General features: G+C 45.7%; 2 protein-coding genes across 3 annotated transcripts in view; both read left to right on the forward strand.

The window, feature by feature from the left end:
* The first annotated feature begins 2,085 nt into the window (after positions 1-2,085).
* Positions 2,086-16,903, forward strand: part of f8 (coagulation factor VIII, procoagulant component) — a 75,129-nt gene continuing 60,311 nt past the window's right edge. Inside the window, exons 1-2 of one of the 2 annotated variants that reach the window (XM_078210386.1) lie at positions 2,086-2,386; positions 3,103-3,206. In XM_078210386.1, coding sequence (XP_078066512.1) covers positions 2,235-2,386; positions 3,103-3,206 — 256 coding nt within the window. In that variant the 5' untranslated portion in view covers positions 2,086-2,234. The remainder of the gene's footprint in view (positions 2,387-3,102; positions 3,207-16,903) is intronic. The other variant, XM_078210387.1, reaches the window with a different exon arrangement.
* On the forward strand, positions 11,708-13,943 carry ftsj1 (FtsJ RNA 2'-O-methyltransferase 1). Its single transcript, XM_078211622.1, has one exon. The coding sequence runs from the start codon at positions 12,372-12,374 to the stop codon at positions 13,494-13,496; it is 1,125 nt and encodes a 374-aa protein (XP_078067748.1). The 5' UTR covers positions 11,708-12,371; the 3' UTR covers positions 13,497-13,943.

Below are 16,903 nucleotides of genomic sequence, written 5' to 3' on the forward strand. Positions count from 1 at the left end.
AATTCACTGATTTGAGCCTCAATGAGGAACAATGTATGAGATGTCTGTAATTCAGTGAGGACATCCTCTCTGCAATGAACCACCTGCTATAGCAGAACACTAATCTCAGAGCAGGGCAAGGACTGCATTATCAGTAGCTGTGAAGGTGACTGCGATGATGAATATATATGTGCCTGATTCCTTCCAGACTGGACTAGCAATATTTCCAACAGTTTGCAGTTCTCTGCAGTCAACTGATGTGTGATTGTAGGCAGTGAACTGTACAAGTCAATGCCTAGTATCTTGGTAGTGGTCATGTCTTCATTGGATGACTACTGCTTGTGTTGCAATGGAAGTTGCAACATTAACCTCAGACACTGCATCATGGATGGCTCCCTAAGTATACAAACAGGGTTGACCATCACTTGCACACTGGAAAATATGTGGTCCAAATTCTGTGCTAAGCCCTGTTCAAGGGTGATGTTGGACTCCTTGCTTCGTGACACTTAACTGCAGGCTTTGTCACAGGCCTCCCATTGCCAAGTGTCTTGTTGTGCAGATCCATCAGCCTTCTTTCGTAAGTTGTGCCATCAAAGTGCTCATCTGAGTCCTCAGCAATGGAATTTCTGTGGGGCCTTGCCCTTCAGTGAGCTGTCATGGTCAGTCCTCCTTGCCCCATGCCCTGGCAGTAGCCCACTTGCAGATCCCAGTTCTCCTCTAAGATATCTGAACTGGTGGCTGTGTCAAATGAAGTGATGGTGCAGCTTCATCATCACTCACCTTATTGGTGTTACTCCATTGCCTGACCAGGGCTGCACCTCTCAGATAGAAGGCACAACGGTAAGATTGTGATGTGGAAATTAAGAATATATGCTTGCTCCATTTGCAGCTTGTAAATCGGAAGAGTGTATGAGATAAGGGGGAAATATGTTGTGAAAAGGAGTAGCTATGAGGATACTGTTATATTAAATGGTTTCATTCCTGTTGCTGGGCACAGCCTCAGCAAGGCCAGTCCTATAACAGTCAGTGCCATCTTCTCCATAAGGGTCAGGACAAGCAGGCATACATGTCTCCCTTTGTTTTCCTCCTGCCTCTAGTTATGTGCCACCTTGTCATGCACGTGAGAGGGAGTGTGTCCTTGAATGTGGTACACTGTGTTTGGGTGATGTGGCTGTCATGGTTGAATACTATTTTAAGGACATTTTAAGGGTTAGGTACAAGTCCTGACTGATGGAAATTGTTAGTAGGTGATTGGTGGAGGTGTGGTGATTTGAGTTGGTGGTGCAGTTAGTGGGATATGGCGTTTGAAAATGCATTCACTGACCTTGACTAACCTCAAACATCTTGAGGCTTTCTCTAGCTCCTTTGGTCTCTACCCCTGGCATTAACATCCGCAGCTATCAGCTTCCAGTGCCTTTCGACCATGTGCCTCCTAACTTCCTGAATATTCAAGACATCTCTCCCTCTTTCCACCAAGACATCCAGCACAGCCTCCAAAAACCTTGGAGTCTGCTCTTTCCCCTATTCTGATATCTTTCACTTTCCAAGGTTAGATTCTCTTCAACCATGACTTCTCGCACTTTTTCGACAAAATGTACCTCCCCTTTGAAAAGTGTGGGCTAACTTTAAACAGTGAGCTTTAAGTGGTGTGAGCCACTCACAATATTGGTCCCCCTCTGATGTGTTTGACCAATAAACAACAAGATTTGCACTGGCTGGACAAATTTACAGGCAGCACAAAGTTCTCTGCATCCACATTCAGTAATTTGGCCTTCCTTGAATTATACTTCAACAGTTTAATAAATTGAAAATTCATGAAAAGAAAAATCCCTCTTTGTGGTTTTGTAATGAGTTACTGATGATAAGACAGATCCTTGTTGCATCCTTACTGTAAACTAGAAATGCATTCATTCTCCTATTTGCAGCACTAGAAAAGTTTAGCTGGAGTTATATGTTGTCGTAAGGAGTGGTGTATTAGGCACTTCCTGGTGGCTTGAGTCAATTTCTGGATATTTCTGGTTAATTGCAAATTGTAATACATTTTGAGCTGATGCCAAAATGCTGACCCAATGTTCCTTAAGAGTTCCTGCCATTTGATTGCTTTCCTGGGGATGTTTTGCTTTCTTCTAAGAGTCAGTGTAATTTTCTGTAATCCATCCCTAATTGATTGTAGTGTGGCTGTCGTACTTAGCAAATAACTGGGAAACTGTGGCATAGACGGGACCATTTCCCAAGCATTAACTGCCAAGCACAGAATGAGAGCCCTGGCTTTCTGCGTGTTTTTGGTCCTTCTCCTTGTCAAAGATTCTTCAACGACAGTGAGGAAGCATTACATTGCAGCACTGGAGTTTAACTGGGATTACAGGAGCAGCAATCTCCTATCAGGGCTGGGAGCTGGAAATCTGAGGTGAGAATTTTACATTTGTTTTCAGCTAATATCAAAATGAAATACCTGTAACAATACTCCCCAGATCTACTGATTTAAATGGTTGTTATTTTTTGTACTTCTATGTCTTTCGCTTGGAGAATAGTGCCAATCTGCGTACTGACTTGTCGTTTGATTGACTGTACAATGAATCCGTTAATTTCTGTTTTATCTCTCCAAAACAAAGCCTGGCAACAGTGAAAATATTGAAGTATTTAATACTCCAACTCTGAAATCCTCCTTTTGGCAAAAAGCATTTGCTTTGGATTTTGCAACTGTATTTATCATTATATTCAATATTATTCATGCGTAGGGCAGTTCAATAGTGCTTTGCCACTACCTTGAGCTCTGATCTCAGTCATGCCACCCTGATGAGACACAGAATGGGAGAGGGAAATTATGTGTGGAGCCAATATCATTACAGCCTTGCAGTTTTCCAGAAGACATGCTGGTTGGGTGAATCACCATGCTAAATTCTCCCTAAGTGTACTCGAACAGGCGTTGGAGTGTGGCGACTAGGGGACTTTCACAGTACCTTCATTGCGGTGTTAATGTAAGCCTACTTGTGAAACTAATAAATAAACTTAAAACTACAGCAATGTTTCCGGGGTCGCAAGTTAATCAGAGCTGATGAAAAATTCAGGATAACCCAACAAAATGATAAACGCAATAAATGTTTGCATTTTGTTCCTGTGCAGGTCACAATATTCTCCCAGAACGTTTCCTCAGTACAGGAAGGCAGTTTTTGTGGAATTCAAAGATTCATCATTCCTCACACCAGAACCAAAGCCTGATTGGATGGGTAAGAAAGATGTTTCCACCTGTTGTGAGCATCAATATGACATTACTAAATTGGCTCTGTGGGTATTCCTCTTTCACTGCTGTTCTAGCTCCTCATGGGTCTGTTGAATTTCTTTTTAACACTGGGTTTTTTTCCTGTGCTGATAGTGAAGAAATGCTGTTAAACTGGCACTGGAGTGGAACACTTCCTACTGACTGCTTGGTTTTGGAAATCCCCAGATTCATTTTGTTAACTTTCTGGTCCAGATGAATCTGGGGAAGGGATGGAAAGTGCAATGTTGCAGATTTCTGTTTGTTAGAAAAAGGTGTAGTTCAAGAAGCCATAAGCTACCCTTGTACCTATATTTAAGCAGGGAAATAAAATATATCCAGGGAAGTATGCACCAGTCAGTTCAGCATCAATTGACATTAATATCAACACCAGGAAAAGTAAAGGAAAAAAATAGAAAAATATCTTTTGTGGGGGGCGGGGGGGGGGGGGGGGGGGCAGGTGCAGGGGGAAAAACTGGACAACTCCTGAACATGAGTGCAAAACTTCTCAGATTCAAACTGTCCACTCAGTTAAATGATCACAGTGCACTTCTCAGCACTAAACATGCTGTTCCGTGACTGCGTGGAAGCTCAGATTGTTCTCATGCAAGCTCAAGCTGTTGCCAACATAGCTACATACACTAAGCAGCAGAAGGGATATCAGGGTGCCACAGCAATGCAGCAAACGTTCCTCCAACACATTGTGATGCCACCCCATGGGACTGGCAGTGGCACCATCCATCATTAGCCAGCTGACCTCTTTCAGACTGACAGCATTCATCCTCCTGCTTTGCCAATATCCACACTGCTGCCAGCCAGCTAGCCCATTTCACTGGTACACATGCTGATTTGCCACAGTCAGAAACCAGCCCCTCTGGTGCTATGGCTCTTCAATATCATCCTGCAAGGCCACATGCAGTCTCCCCCACAGGAAGCCAGCAGCCATCCAACCGCTATGCTGCTGCCACTGGTAACACTGCTAGGAGCACAAATATAGGCAAGGACACATGCAAGGCAGGCACTAAGGAAATGTGCAAAGTGATTTCCTGATTCTTCTATGGAATATTGAATGGTTTGATTTATAGATTTAATTTGAAATGTTTGCTTCGTGGTAGCTTTTGTTTTTATATTGCGGTGAAAATGAGAGTAAGACATTCAATAACACAAGGAAGGTAAGGTGGAATGTCTAGTGGATGGGGAACTTGGGTTGTGTTTACTGATACTGCAGTCAATCACAGACAGCTTGACCAGAAATGAGATATGTTGTTTGCCTCATGTCTTCCTCCTCCTCTTCCACCTCAGTCATTCATTGTATATCTGGTGACAAGGCCCTCATGATGGCAAGGTTTCACAGAATGCAGCAGGCCATGACAATTCTGATATGTTCTCTGCCAAGTACTCTAGGACTTCTCCAGAGCTGCAGAAACTTAATTTCAGCACCCCAATGGTGTCCTCCATCACTTTTCATGTGGCAGCAATACTTTCATGACATGCAATGTCACCACTTAACTCCTGTTTGCAACTCAGAAAGATGTATCTGCCATACGTCCATCAGATAGCTCCTGTCCACCACCCTCTGTTTGCTGTGGTGTCACCACACAGTGACAGTAAAAAGTGTACATCATAACAGAATGCAAAAATTAGGAATTTAGTGCAAGTCTGAACTCAGAGCAGAGAGTGAAGGAGATATTGTCTTTACCTCCAATAACTACAGTGGTTTGTGTAATCTTGACACAGTAAATATTTAAAATCTTGATCCTGTGCTTTAGCGTTCATGTGCAAATTAGTGTGTAACAAAAGAAAAGAAACCTACAACAAACTAAAAAGTAGAATAAATAATCTAGGCTGAGATATGCTGGTACAAGATGTGTAGTCTAGGCTGCTATTTTTGTGTATTTGTCAACAGAGAGACTCCATATTGAAAACATCTCAACTCAAATCTCTCTGGCTTAGAGTCATTGGCCTGAATTGTGTGTTCCCGCGCTGCCACCCCAGTGGGTTCCGAGGAGGGTCGGGGGAGCCTGAAATTACAAAAATGGGATTCCCTCTGGGATCCAGCTCGCCCTGACCTGATTGATGTTTTACGCTGGGACGGCAAGGCCTCGGATGGGAAGCTCTGCTTGTCCCACTTAAGGCCCTTAAGTGTCCACTTAATAGTCGCTTAAGGGCTTTTCCTACCTATCCCCAATCTTTAGGCTGGCGGGCCGATGACAAATCAAGGGGCGATGGAGGACACCTTCATTTGAAGCCCCCTTCTAACTTAGGGCACTCTCTCCCTAAGACTCAGAGACCTCCAGACTCCCCTCCCCTGGCCTATCCTTTGGTGTCCCCGATCGCCCTCACGACCCCCCCCCCCCCCCCCCAGGCATTCCCTCCCTCCACCCTCTAGGACCCTGCCACTTACCTCTACTCCAGTTCCCAGGATTTCATTCCAGGCAGCTCCCTGCAGTCCCTCTTTCAGAAATTGCAGCGCTATTCCTGGAGGGACTGATTGGCCAGCAACACTCCAAGATGGCATTTCCTCTCAGTAGCAGGAACATGTCCCGCCTTATGCCAAAACTCATTTGGGCGTGAAATGGCATTGGGCCTGCTGAAGTTGGCAGGGGTGTGAAAATTCAGGCCATTGAGCTGGAGAGAAAGTTGGAGAGACTCCGACACATCGCGGGGGAACAGTGTCCGGACAGTTTGGTTCAGACCTGTCACATCTGGTAGAGAGGTGCAGGTTCAAAACTGGGTTGGTGTAACTGATAGTGTGCAAAGTAAAGGAAATCTAGGTAAAGATCAGCAGATACAAAGTACTTGTTACTTGTGAGGATAAGGATAAAGACTGAGAGAAGAGTCAGAATGCAGGCCATGGCACCATGGAGAAGGAGGCTGTCAAAAGCAGGGAGGAGGGACAACAAAATGTGTTTGTTGTAAGGGATTCAATAATTAGACGGGTGAATCATTTGTGAACAAGATCGAAAGTCTCATATGTATGCTGCCTGCCAGGTGCCAGTATGAAAGACATCTTGAAGTGGTTCAAACAAAACACTGGAGAGGGCGGGGAAGGATCCTATCATTGTAATGCATGTTGGGATCCAGAAAATAGGGAAGAATAGGCAAAAAGGTCTTACGTGGAGAGTACCCTGAACAAGAAGTTTAATTAAAGAACAGAACCTCAAGAGTTATATGCCAGAATTTTACTGCCCCATCACCATGCGAATTGGAGCAGGCGAGGGGTGGACAATGGGAAGGTCCGTTGACCTCGAGCAGTATTTTCCTGTCTCGGGTCGAGCGTGGTCATAAAATCCAGCTCATAATCTTTGGGTTATTACCTCAGCAACATGCAATGTGGCATGGGGAGAAGCTGATTAGAGAGGTGAACGTGTGGTTAAAGGTGTGATGTGGGAGAGTAAAGTGGCACTGGTTTTGGGGAAGAAAGGAACATGTGACCAAGGTCCTAGCAGAGGATAAATAGGGCACTCACCAGGACGTTTAACTAGTAAATGGGGTTGGGGGTTGGTTGGGATGGAAGACTCAGGTGGAAAGGATGGTAAAACAAGAACAGATGAAAGGGAGAGAATAGAGTAACAATCAGAAATTGTGCCATATGCATTATAGGTAAAGGTAAACTGAAATGTAAAGTGATTAAGCCATGTGCGAGAAATAAGAAATGTGTGGAAAATGGTTTTGGAGCTAAAGGACAGATTATAGTGTGTGGCTCAAATAAGCGCCTTTATATAAACACACGAGGTGTAACAAATAAATTCAATGAATTGCAGGCACAAATTCAACTTGGAGGCTGTGATACAGTAGCATGATTGATATATGGCTGCAAGACAGTCAGCACTGGAAAGTAAATATACCAAATTATAAACTCTACTGTAAAGATCGGGAAATGGTGCCGGTGTTAGGGGGAGATTAGTGTTAGTGATTAAAGAATAAATCAGTTCAAAGTTAAAGGAGGATATGATGAGAGCTAAGCAGACAGTGGAGGCGTTATAGATAGAATTAAGAAATAGCAAAGATTGAAGATTGTCGTGGAATCCACTTATGCTCCCAGACAGTAACAGTGAGGTGATAGATTACATAAAGGCAGAGGTTAGACAAGCATGTAGCAAAAACAGTGTGGTTTTAATCGGAGTTTTTTTTAACTTCCATATAGATTGGGACAAACAGGCTGTTACATGTCAGAAAGGTTGTTAATTTCTTGAGAGTGACCAGGGTAGTTTTCTAAAACAATGTCCTAGAACCAACAAGGGGACAGGCTGTATTAGATTTAGAAATGAGCAATGAGCCAGATTTAACACTGTGTGACATTTCTGTGATGTAGATCATAATATGAACAAATTAAACGTAGTGTCTGAAAGGGAGAAATGCAAAACAGCTCTCAAGATTCTAGATTTAGGTACAGCTGACTTCAATGCAATGTGACAGATACTGTCCACAATAAACTGGGCAAATCTGTTAATTGGTAAAATGACAGAAGAACAACAGTGGGAGATGTTCAAAAAAGAATTTAATATGGCAGAGAACTTAATAGGCAAAAGCTCTGCTTGCCAAAAATAAACTAGCATAGACAACTAAAGAGATAACAAGACAACATCAAACCAAAAGAAAAAGATACAAAATTTCAATAAAAGGTGCAGACCCTGGAAAATGGGAACAATACAGAGACAAGCAAAGGGTAAAAAAATAGATAGTAAGAGCTACAAAAAAGGAGTATGAAAAGGAACTTGCGAGGGATCTCAATATCAACACGAAAAATCGCAATTAGAAAAAAGTGGTCAGAAGCAATGTGGGCTCTTTGAGAAAAGATGGTGACAATATTGTTAATGGCAAGGAAATGGCGGACATTTTGAACAATTACTTGTGTCAAGATTTACATTAGAAGAGGTCAGCATGCCAGAAGTCTCAAAGAATCTTTATTGAATCAGGGACTGGGACTCACCAAAATTCACTTTATAAAAATAAAGGTTATGAAGAAAGTAAAGGCACTATGGAGTGGCAAATCCCAGGACTAGATTATTCTTAGTCCATAGCTTTCAAGAAAAGAGGTGAGAAAATTGCAAATGCCCTAACTATAATCTTCCAAAGACTTCTTGATAAACTATCATTTAAATTGGAAAATGGTGCATGCTACTCCACTATTTAAGAAAGGTGAGAAAGAAAAATCAGGATTTATTGTAGGATTATAATCACAGAGCAGTGAGAACATAAGAACATAAGAAATAGGAGCAGGAGTAGGCCATCTAGCCCCTCGAGCCTGCCCCGCCATTCAATAAGATCATGGCTGATCTGAAGTGGATCAGTTCCACTTACCCGCCTGATCCCTATAACCCCTAATTCCATTACCGATCAGGAATCCATCTATCCATGATTTAAACATATTCAACAAGGTAGCCTCCACCACTTCAGTGGGCAGAGAATTCCAGAGATTCACCACCCTCTGAGAGATGAAGTTCCTCCTCAACTCTGTCCTAAACTGACCCCCCTTTATTTTGAGGCTGTGCCCTCTAGTTCTAGTTTCCTTTCTAAGTGGAAAGAATCTCTCCACCTCTACCCTATCCAGCCCCTTCATTTTCTTAAAGGTCTCTATAAGATCCCCCCTCAGCCTTCTAAATTCCAACGAGTACAAACCCAATCTGCTCAGTCTCTCCTCATAATCAACACCCCTCATCTCTACGGAACTGAAGGTGGCCATTTGGCCCATTGAGTCTGTGTAAGCTTTCTAAGACTAATTCAGATAATCCCACCCAACTACCCTTACCTCAGAACACTGCATTTAAAAAAACCTTTCAGGTTGTAAGGGGAAAAATGTAAGGAAAGCACACTTTAAAATAGCTGCCTGGCACGTAAAGAGTTAACTGGAAAAGGAACCATAAAACAGACACCGGCTTCCACTTATACAAAGATCACTTCAAATCAAACCCAACAGACAAGCCATTTAGAATCACAGACAGTGATTTAAAGTAAACAAACACCTCAGGAAGCCAGCCAGGGATTGAGACATCTTTTAGAGAAGGAAAAAACCTGAGACAAAGGGAGTAGATTAGTCATAGGAAGAGCAGGAAAATATGAATGCAGGAAAACCGATTAGCACCTGAATGAGCCGAAACCAACCATTGATAACCACAGACATAGGAAATGTACCCATTCATAAGAACAATACTATGTTAAATGTCTGTATCTGTTTGTATCTGCCTATAACGATGTGATAATGTTCAAATCCCCGGTCCATCTATTGTGTAAAGAGTATAAAGATGGACCGTTCCCGACATTTTACCGAGAGAAGGTTTGCTACAGACATGTGCCTTGTCTCCACGGAGCTCCGTTGAATAAACTGTGTTTTGGAATCTCGAGATTTGACTACTAGTGGATTTTTCCCACAACAAGGTGCTTATCTAATTTTCTTCTGAAAGACACAATTGAATCTGTCAAGGTTATCTAACAGAAGAAGAATAACAAAGCATGTGGTCCAGACAACATTCCTGCAGAAATCTCGCTCAAACTCTGACAATTTTACAACAATCTAAGCAAAAGAGGTGCTATAGACTTCCGCAATGTCATCATTGTTTCACTTTTCAAGAATCAATTTACAGGAACAATGGAGACCTCCTTCTATGTACTGTGGGGAAAATTATCATATGAATCCTCCAACCTGCCAAAGACATTCTTCCAGAGACCCAGTGTGGTTTCTGGCAATCTAGTGGGATTACAGACAAGATCTTTGTCATTCAACAAATCCAAGGAAAGTATCTGGAACAACGTAAAGAGCTATGCATGGCCTTTAGTGATTTGTCAGAGGCCTTTGGTTTAATCAGTCGTGATACCCTTAGGAAAATCCCTCGAGACTTGGATGTCTGCAAAATGTGTTACAATCCTGCGATTCCAGCACAATGTTATGATAGCAACCATCCTTTGCAATGGATTGGACACCAAACCTTTTTGTATGCAGTGGACATCAAGAAAGGCTGTGTGATTGCATCAGCTCGCTCAACTTTCTGCTCAGCCTGTTCATGGAACTCATTCATGACCCAACTTCCACAAGCGGTCATGATTGAGTTTCAACTCAACAGGGAAGCTTTTCAACCTCAACAGGCTGAGAGCCAAGACTGAAATAGATAGGCTTACATTAACACTGCAATGAAGTTACTGTGAAAATCTCCAAATCGCCACACTCCGGCACCTATTCAGGTACAGGGAGGGAGAATTTAGCATGGCTAATGCACTTAACCAGCATAAAAGCAAAAGACTGTTGATGCTGGAATCTGAAACAAAATGCTGGAAAATCTCAGCAGGTCTGACAGCATCTGTGGAGAGAGAACAGAGCCAATGTTTCAAGTCTGGACGACCCTTTTTAGGGCGGCACGGTAGCACAGTGGTTAGCACTGCTGCTTCACAGCTCCAGGGTCCCGGGTTCGATTCCCGGCTCGGGTCACTGTCTGTGTGGAGTTTGCACATTCTCCTCGTGTCTGCGTGGGTTTCCTCCAGGTGCTCCGGTTTCCTCCCACAGTCCAAAGATGTGTGGGTTAGGTTGATTGGCCAGGTTAAAAATTGCCCCTTAGAGTCCTGAGATGCGTAGGTTAGTGGGATTAGTGGGTAAATATGTGGGGGTAGGGCCTGGGTGGGATTGTGGTCGGTGCAGACTCGATGGGCCGAATGGCCTCCTTCTGCACTGTAGGGTTTCTATGATTTCTATGATGATTTCATCAGAGATTCGTCCTCCTTTCCAATAAGACCTTCAGAGTGTTCTCAAAACACTTTCTCTGTCCTCCTTAAGGTTAGGTGCCAGCCTTAAGTTGCGAAAAGAGCATCTGCTTTGGAAGCCATATTTGACATATGGATGCAATGCCCAGACCAGCAAAGCTGATTTTGCATAATCATGGGTGCACATGCTTAAAGAGTGACTTTGGTGGGGGTGCTGAGCTTTGTTCACTTGTCTTCCCACTTGACTTTGAGTACCCTGCAGGGATACTATTAGTGTGAATTCTCTCGTGCCCAGAGGTGCCTTTGGTGGGTGACCCAAGTCTCACTGTCTTATGGAAGGATGGTGACAACAATAAAATTTGGAGACTGAAGTCTTTGTCATTCTCTAGATATCTCTGTTGTCAAAGACCTGGTTATACAATTTCCTTGCGTCTGCACTGGGGTACAGCTGATTCTGAGCTGGATCTCCTCTTCGATCAGGACCTTTCGAGAAAGGTGGTTGCCAAGATACGGGAAGTATTCACCAACTTTTAAAGTCTGCCCATCAATAGCAATAGCTGGAGGTGTAGTTGCTTGGCCAAGAGAGGGTTGATGGAGGAGTTGGGTCTTGCCCTCTTTTTAGGTCAAACCAAATAAACAAACTCAGATTAAGTCGGGACAAAGTAAAAGGGGCAGCTCCCCAAAAGGAGGGGGAACAGCCCGAACAGAAATCAAAGTACAAAGGAAACTTAAAAACATCAAATTAAAATGTGATTGTCAGGGTCAATAACGCACCCCAACCCCTGCGGTGCCCAACGGGCGCGGAAGGCGTCAACCGCGTCCGTGGACACCGCATGCTCCCTCTCCAGGCACACCCGGCCGCGAACGTAGCCGCGGTAGAAGGGAAGACAGTCAGGATGGACGGCCCCCTCGATCGCCCGCTGCCTGGACCGGTAGCTCTTTCGGGTACCAACATAATAAACTAACTCAAATTAACTTAGGGACAAAGTAAAAGGGGCAGCTCCCCAAAAGGAAGGGGGGAACAGCCCGAACCAAAAACAAAGTCGAAAGGAAACTTAAAACGTCAAACCAAAAGGTGATTATCGGGGTCGATAATACACCTCAGCCCCTGCGGCGCCCAGCGGTCGCGGAAGGCGTCAACCGCGCCCGTGGACACCGCATGCTCCCTCTCCAGAGACACCTGGCCGCGAATGTAGCCACGGTAGAGGGGCAGACAGTCGGGATGGACGGCCCCGTCGATCGCCCGCTGCCTGGACCTATTGATGGCGCGTCTCGCCAGGCCCAGGGGCAGGTTCACGAGGAGGTCGCCATCCCGACCTTCCCCTCTCCGCACCGGGTGTAATGTTGAGAAATTAACCCTTTAGAAGGAGTTGAGGGTGGTCTGCGCAGGGCGCCTGCGCAGTACGGCTTTCAATATGGCCGCCGGGCCCGTTGCCGAGTAACAATGGGACGTTCGTCGAAGGACAAACGCGACATCTATTACCGCCTGGCCAAGGAGGGCGGGTGGCGGGCGAGGAGCGCCTTTAAGCTGCTGCACCTGGACGAGGAGTATAACCTTTTCCAGGGGGTATGTCGGGCGGTGGATTTGTGCGCCGCTCCCGGGAGCTGGAGTCAGGTCCTGAGCCGCAAGCTCAAGAGGGAAGGTGGGGACGGCTCGGAAATCAAGATCGTGGCGGTGGACCTGCAGGCCATGGCGCCGCTCCCCGGGGTCATCCAGATCCAGGGCGACATCACCAAGCTGTCGACGGCGCAGGAGATTATCAAACACTTTGAGGGGCAGGCGGCAGAGCTGGTGGTGTGCGACGGAGCGCCGGACGTGACGGGGCTGCATGATATCGATGAGTACATCCAGGCCCAGCTGCTGCTGGCGGCTCTCAACATCACCACCCAGGTGCTGAAGCACGGCGGCACCTTGGTGGCCAAGATTTTCCGGGGGAAGGATGTCACGCTGCTGTACTCGCAGCTGAAGATCTTCTTCGCCGAGGTGATCTGCGCCAAGCCGCGGAGCAGCCGCCACTCCAGCATCGAGGCGTTTGTGGTGTGTCGCGGCTACTCTCCGCCCGAGGGCTACGTCCCCAACATGTCCAACCCCCTCCTGGACCACTGCTACGACGTGGACTTCAACCAGCTGGAAGGCCCCAACCGCCTCATCGTGCCCTTCCTGGCGTGCGGCGACCTCAGCGCCTACGACTCGGACAGGACCTACCCTCTGCAGCTGGATCCCGCTCAGGAGTACACCTACACGCCACCCACCCAGCCTCCCATCCGCCCTCCCTACCAGCAGGCCTGCCTCTTGAAGAGGAGTAACCTGCTGGCCAAGGAGCAAGCCCCCTCGCTGTCCGAGCGGCCGCCTCCTGGGCCCTCCGAGCGGCCGGACCCCCCGCCCTCCGAGCGGCCGGACCCCCCGCCCGCCGAGCGGACAGCACCGTCTCAGGCCGAGCGGCCGCCTCCTGGGCCCTCCGAGCGGACAGCACCGTCTCAGGCCGAGCGGAGCGACATGGCAGCTGCTTTCGGAGGTCTGTCTGTTACTCAGCCCGAGGAAGATGTTTCAATCCAAGATCAACTCTGAACTGAACGTTTTAGTCAAAGCTGCACGTTTGCTAAAAAAACTGATGAGCAATTAATTAAGTGTAATTTTTTTTTAATCGGCAAATTGTAAGTTGATATATTAGTCTTGGCTCTCAGTCTGTTGAGGTTGAAAGACTTCCCTGTGGAGTTGAAACTCAATCATGACCCTTTGTGGAAGTTGGGTCATGAATGAGTTCCATGAACAGGCTGAGCAGAAAGTTGAGCGAGCTGTTGCAATCACACAGCCTTTCTTGATGTCCATCTATATACAAAAGGTTTGGTGTCCAATCCATTGCAATGGGTGGTTGGTATCATAACATTGTGCTGGAATCACAGGATAGTGACACATTTTGCAGACATCCAAGTCTCTGGGGGACTTTCCTAAGGGCATCACGATTGATTAAACCAAAGGTCTCGGACAGATCAATAAAGACCATGTAGAGCTCTTTACTTTGTTACAGGCACTTTTTTTTTCTTGGATTTGTTGAAGGACAAAGATCTTGACTGTGGTCCCAACTATATTGCCAGAAACCACACTGGGTCTCTGGAAGTATGTCTTTATTGGCAGGTTGGAGGATTCATATGAGAATTTATACAATACGTAAAAGGAGGCCTCCATTGCTCCCATAAATTGATTCTTGAAAAGTGAAACAACGATGACATTGTGGAAGTCTAAGAGAGTTTGAGCAAGATTTCTGCAGGAATGTTGTCTGGACCACATGCTTTGTTCTGCTTCATCTGTTGGATAGCCTTTTGTATCTCAGCAAGTGTTGGCAGTATTTCCAAATTTAACCTCTCAAACTGTTGAGGGGTTGTTTTGATGGTTTTAAGTCACACTGTTGAATCCTGACTGAAAAGGTTCCAGTAATATTCCATCCAACTGTCTGGGATAGCTGTGTCATTTTTGAAAAGAGTATTGGCATCTTCAGGTCAGAGGGATGAGGGACGATGTCCTTGGGTGGTCTGGAAGAAGCTGTGTATGTCATGCAGGTCTGCTGACATTGGGTTCCAATGAACTTTTCTACCCACACTTATTCTTGATGACAAATGTCAGCCGGGACTTTCCCCCAAAAAAACTAAGTGTCCAACTGGCTGGAAGTCGGGAGACTTTCTCACTCGTCTTTTGGGCGTACATAGTTTTACGAATCGCTGGCACTCTGTGCTTCAGAATGCCTTGGGGTATTCACACCTGTAGGTGGGGGACGTGGCTTATTCCCGCTGGAGAGGCTGGCAGCATAGTGCTGAGCGGGCCACTGCACATGTGCTAATCTCAGTGGGCAGTGCCAGGTTAGAACTGCCCAAGAGGCACCCCTGCCCCGTTCTCTCAGGGAGGCCTCAATGGCCTCTGTCCCCACCAGCGGGGCGATTAGCCTTGGTCCCCATTGATGGGGACCAGTTGTAATCCCCACTGGTGGGAACTCTCCCAGCAGGGGTTGGGGGGAGACACTAACGAGCCCGGAGACTACCGTCCCGGGCTCAGTAATCACATTGCAACGGCAAACAATCGCGAGTTCTGCTGCAGGCCCCCGCTGATGTCTCCCAGCCCGCTGCATTACTCGAAGCGCAGCGGGCCGGGAGAACCGCCCCCGTCATTCTCTGCTTTGGATTTGAGTAGTAAGTATTCTTCTCATTTTTATGTCACTTTGCCTGCTTCTCTGCATGAACAGAGTTTGAAGCAAATTCAACTCTATTTGCACAGAGCTTCAATTACCTTGTGCAAGGGTGGATTGTGAACTGAGAGAAGGTGCAACTGGTCATGTGAAAGCTCATCATCACATTCACCTTCACAGCTACTGTTGCCCTTGCTCTGATTCTGCAAACAGGTGGCAGATTTCAGTGAACACTTCATCAATGAGACAAAGATGTTTGACACACTGTTCCATGTTGATGTTTGAGGTAGGAGGATTTCTCCTTGAAGACCTCGAACTGATATGTCTTCCTTCTGAGAACCCTTTTCCCTTTCTGTTCCTCCCTCTTCCAACAAGTTATTCTCATCTGCTTTGCCTCTGCTCATCCTCCCTGTCATGCTATCGGTCAAGGGGATAAAAACTACCCATAACTGGAAGCAAGTAATCTGCAGAATCCTTGCAGTCCGAACCTAGTCCTTCAGAATGTGGCACACCATTCCCTGTGGATTTCAGCAGCTTTTTAAAAGTATGAAACACCAAACAGTTCATAAAGTGAGTAAAGAAATGAGAAGAATGCTTTCTACTCAAACTCAGCAAGAGCTGATAGAAATCAATCAGTAATTAATCTGAAAGTAATAACCATTTAATCAGCAGTCAAGGGCATTCAGCCTCCGATCTTCGGGTAAGCATTCTCCAAGACGGCCTTCAAGACACACGACAACGCAGAATTGCCGAGCAGAAACTGATGGCCAAGTTCTGCATGTGTGAGGATGGCCTCAACCGGGATCTTGGGTTCATGTCACACTACATGTAACCCCCACCATTTGGCCTGGACTTGCAAAATCCTTCTAACTGTCCTGGCGTGAGACAATTCACACCTCTTTAATCTGTGATTAAACCTCTCTCCACTTGCATTGTCTGTACTTGTAAAGACTTGATTATCTGTAAAGACTTGCATTCCAACCATTATCTTGCAATTGAGTCTTTGTCTGTATATGCCCTGTCTGTGAACCCAACTCCCCACTCACCTGATGAAACCTGTTGGACTTAAACCTGGTGTTGTGAGACTTCCTACGATAACCATTTAAATAGCACTGCTGATAGGTGTGGCTGCCTGTTCAACGTGTGCAAGGTTCAGAGAGAGTTGGCTGGAGTGTTGAGCTCCAATTTTTTTAAATTGTCATGGAATCATAGAGGTTTACAGCATGGAAACAGGCCCTTCGGCCCAACTTGTCCATGTCGCCCAGTTTTTACCACTAAGCTAGTCCCAATTGCTCACATTTGGCCCATATCCATTTATACCCATCTTATTCATGTAACTGTCTAAATGCTCTGGCAGCTTGTTCCACACACTCACCACCGTCTGTGTGAAACAATTGCCCCTCTGGACACTTTTGTATCTCTCACCTTAAACCTATGCCCTCTAGTTTTAGATTCCCCTATCTTTGGGAAAAGATGTTGACTATCTAGCTGATCTATGCCCCTGGTTATTTTAAGATCATCCCTAAGCCTTTACGCTCCAGAGAAAAAAGGCCCAGTCTATCCAGCCTCTCCTATAACTCAAACCATCAAGTCCCGGGAGCATCCTAGTAAATCTTTTCTGCGCTCTTTCTAGTTTAATAATAACCTTTTCTATAATAGTGTATCCAGAACTGTACACAGTATTCCAAGTGTGGCCTTACCAATGTCTTGTACAACTTCAACAAGATGTCCCAACTCCTGTATTCAATGTTCTGACCAATGAAACCAAGCGTGCTGAATGTCTTCTTCACCACTCTCT

Source organism: Mustelus asterias, chromosome 4 (assembly GCF_964213995.1).
Source record: "Mustelus asterias chromosome 4, sMusAst1.hap1.1, whole genome shotgun sequence".
NCBI classification, from domain to species: domain Eukaryota; kingdom Metazoa; phylum Chordata; class Chondrichthyes; order Carcharhiniformes; family Triakidae; genus Mustelus; species Mustelus asterias.